At 38.4% G+C, this 2538-nt stretch overlaps 1 protein-coding gene across 1 annotated transcript; it reads left to right on the top strand.

Annotated features, from left to right (window-relative positions):
* The first annotated feature begins 545 nt into the window (after nucleotides 1-545).
* LOC138359596 (platelet glycoprotein Ib alpha chain-like) lies at nucleotides 546-1049 on the top strand. The gene has a single exon (XM_069318974.1). The coding sequence runs from the start codon at nucleotides 546-548 to the stop codon at nucleotides 1047-1049; it is 504 nt and encodes a 167-aa protein (XP_069175075.1).
* The last annotated feature ends 1489 nt before the right edge of the window (nucleotides 1050-2538 follow it).

The following is a 2538-nucleotide window of genomic DNA, read 5'->3' as shown; positions in this document are numbered from 1 at the left end:
CATCAAACCCGACAGGAGCTCGAGTCGTTAATGGAATTTATAATGTGTGTGATGGACCGGGAAGAAAAACTAATATATATATATATATATATATATATATATATATATATATATATATATATATATATATATATATATATATATATATATATATATATATGTCGTACCTAGTAGCCAGAATGCACTTCTCGGCCTACTATGCAAGGCCCGATTTGCCTAACCTAACCTATCTTTATAGGTTAGGTTAGGTTAGGTAGCCGAAAAAGTTAGGTTAGGTTAGGTTAGGTTAGGTAGGTTAGGTAGTCGAAAAACAATTAATACATGAAAACTTGGCTTATTAGGCAAATTGGGCATTGCATAGTAGGCTGAGAAGTGCGTTCTGGCTACTAGGTACGACATATATATATATATATATATATATATATATATATATATATATATATATATATATATATATATATATATATATATATATATATATGTATATATATATAAAGATTATATATAATCTTAAAACGTATGTCTTCATGAATACTATAACTACCATGAACTTCTTGATCACAATTACCATCTTCAAGAAAACTTTCGTTATGATGACAATCATGTTAATTATCACCATCTTCATCGCAACCATCACTATTACTACCCCTACCACCATCACTATTACTACCCCTACCACCATCACTATTACTACCCCTACCACCATCACTATTACTACCCCTACCACCATCACTATTACTACCCCTACCACCATCACTATTACTACCCCTACCACCTTCACTATTACTACCCCTACCACCATCACTATTATTACCCCTACCACCATCACTATTACTACCCCTACCACCTTCACTATTACTACCCCTACCACCATCACTATTACTACCCCTACCACCTTCACTATTACTACCCCTACCACCATCACTATTACTACCCCTACCACCATCACTATTACTACCCCTACCACCATCACTACAATCATTAATAGTTCACAGAGGTTTTGTTCAGCTAATATAATAACACATTCTTCTCTAGGCCTCAATAATTAACGTCATCTGAGACGATGTCATTTTAAGTTAAGGATAATAAAGCAGATTGGTGGGAAGGAACTACACAAAAGCTCACACTGGATTATAACGAGGAAGGTGAAACCCCCAAGACTCTCATGTTCTGTGACCTTCAGGTAAACTCAGGTATACCTTACTCTTCTTCTTATAACGTCTGTGTCTCCTGCGTCTTCTTTATAACGATATTCGCTCTCATCAGTGTACCTTTGTACGTAATTAGCTTACAGCAAAAATTCTACAGAAGTATGTATATATGTATAATAAATCTCTTCCCCTATTTAGAAGATGAGATATTCTGAAACACAAGAAAGGATTTCGTGGAGAGGTGACGCCGATAAGCTGGTATCTTATGAGACAAAAGAGCAACCATCCCCACCAGCTTCAACTACCATCTTGAGGTTCAATAGGTTCCTTATGTATTATTGGCTCAAGCTTCCTCATGTATTAATGGTTCAAGCTTCCTAATGTATTAATGGTTCAAGCTTCCTCATGTATTAATGGTTCACCAGTGCCGTGCTGCGGCTGTAAAAGCTTCCTCGTGAGTATTCTCTGGTAAATAATGTTGATACATGAGGATTGACTAGTTAGGATAATTTCCCTTAATTAAAATCCAAACTGTTGCATTGTAACAGTGGATATAAAACAATACTTTTCCCGTAAGATAGAAAAGTATTGTCATATCGCTGACAAAGAACCAGAAGAGTCTCACATATGCTCGAAAACTTGTTACTAAAGTTTTGAGCACACTAGAGCCCCAGCCGGGGCTCTAGTTCACCCCGTGTGGGTTAGGGCCCCGTTTGTGTAGAATACTCAATGACATTAATTGAAAATAATCGTCGAACGCGGCGACTTTGATCTTGTGCCGTTTATCAGAGCAACAACTGAGAGGCGAGGAAGGTCTGAAACACCACCCCAGACCTGCCTCACGAAGGAGGTAAATGGAGCTCTCTCCAGTCGTCGGATAAGGCTTGTTTTTGTTTCTTTTGGGATGCCAGAGTTGAGGGCATCAGTACTCAAGCTTCATCTCAGTTGACGCTTGTGATTCTCGCTCTATATATCAGCTTGGTAATTATCCCATAACAAAACGTGAGCTCATGTTAGAATAATGTTACATTACATTTTATCTTTTTATCGGGCAACAAACTGCTATATTTTACTCATATGTTGGTGTGTGTGTGTGTGTGTGTTTGTGTGTGTGTGTGTGTGTGTGTGTGTGTGTGTGTGTGTGTGTGTGTGTGAGTGTGTGTGTGTGTGTGTGTTTGTGTGTGTGTGTGTGTGTGTGTGAGTGTTTGTGTGTGTGTGTGTGTGTGTTTGTGTGTGCGTGTGTGTGTGTGTGTGTGTGTGTGTGTGTGTGTGTGTGTGTGTGTGTGTGTGTGTTTACTATTTCTGCCTGCAGGATCGAGCTGTTGGCTTTTCGACTTCGCTTTTCACACCATTGGCTGTCTAATGTACTGACTCCTTACCTGTTTTA

The sequence above is a fragment of the Procambarus clarkii genome, chromosome 8 (assembly GCF_040958095.1).
Source record: "Procambarus clarkii isolate CNS0578487 chromosome 8, FALCON_Pclarkii_2.0, whole genome shotgun sequence".
Classification (NCBI taxonomy): domain Eukaryota; kingdom Metazoa; phylum Arthropoda; class Malacostraca; order Decapoda; family Cambaridae; genus Procambarus; species Procambarus clarkii.
This window is presented reverse-complemented; position numbering and strand designations above follow the sequence as displayed.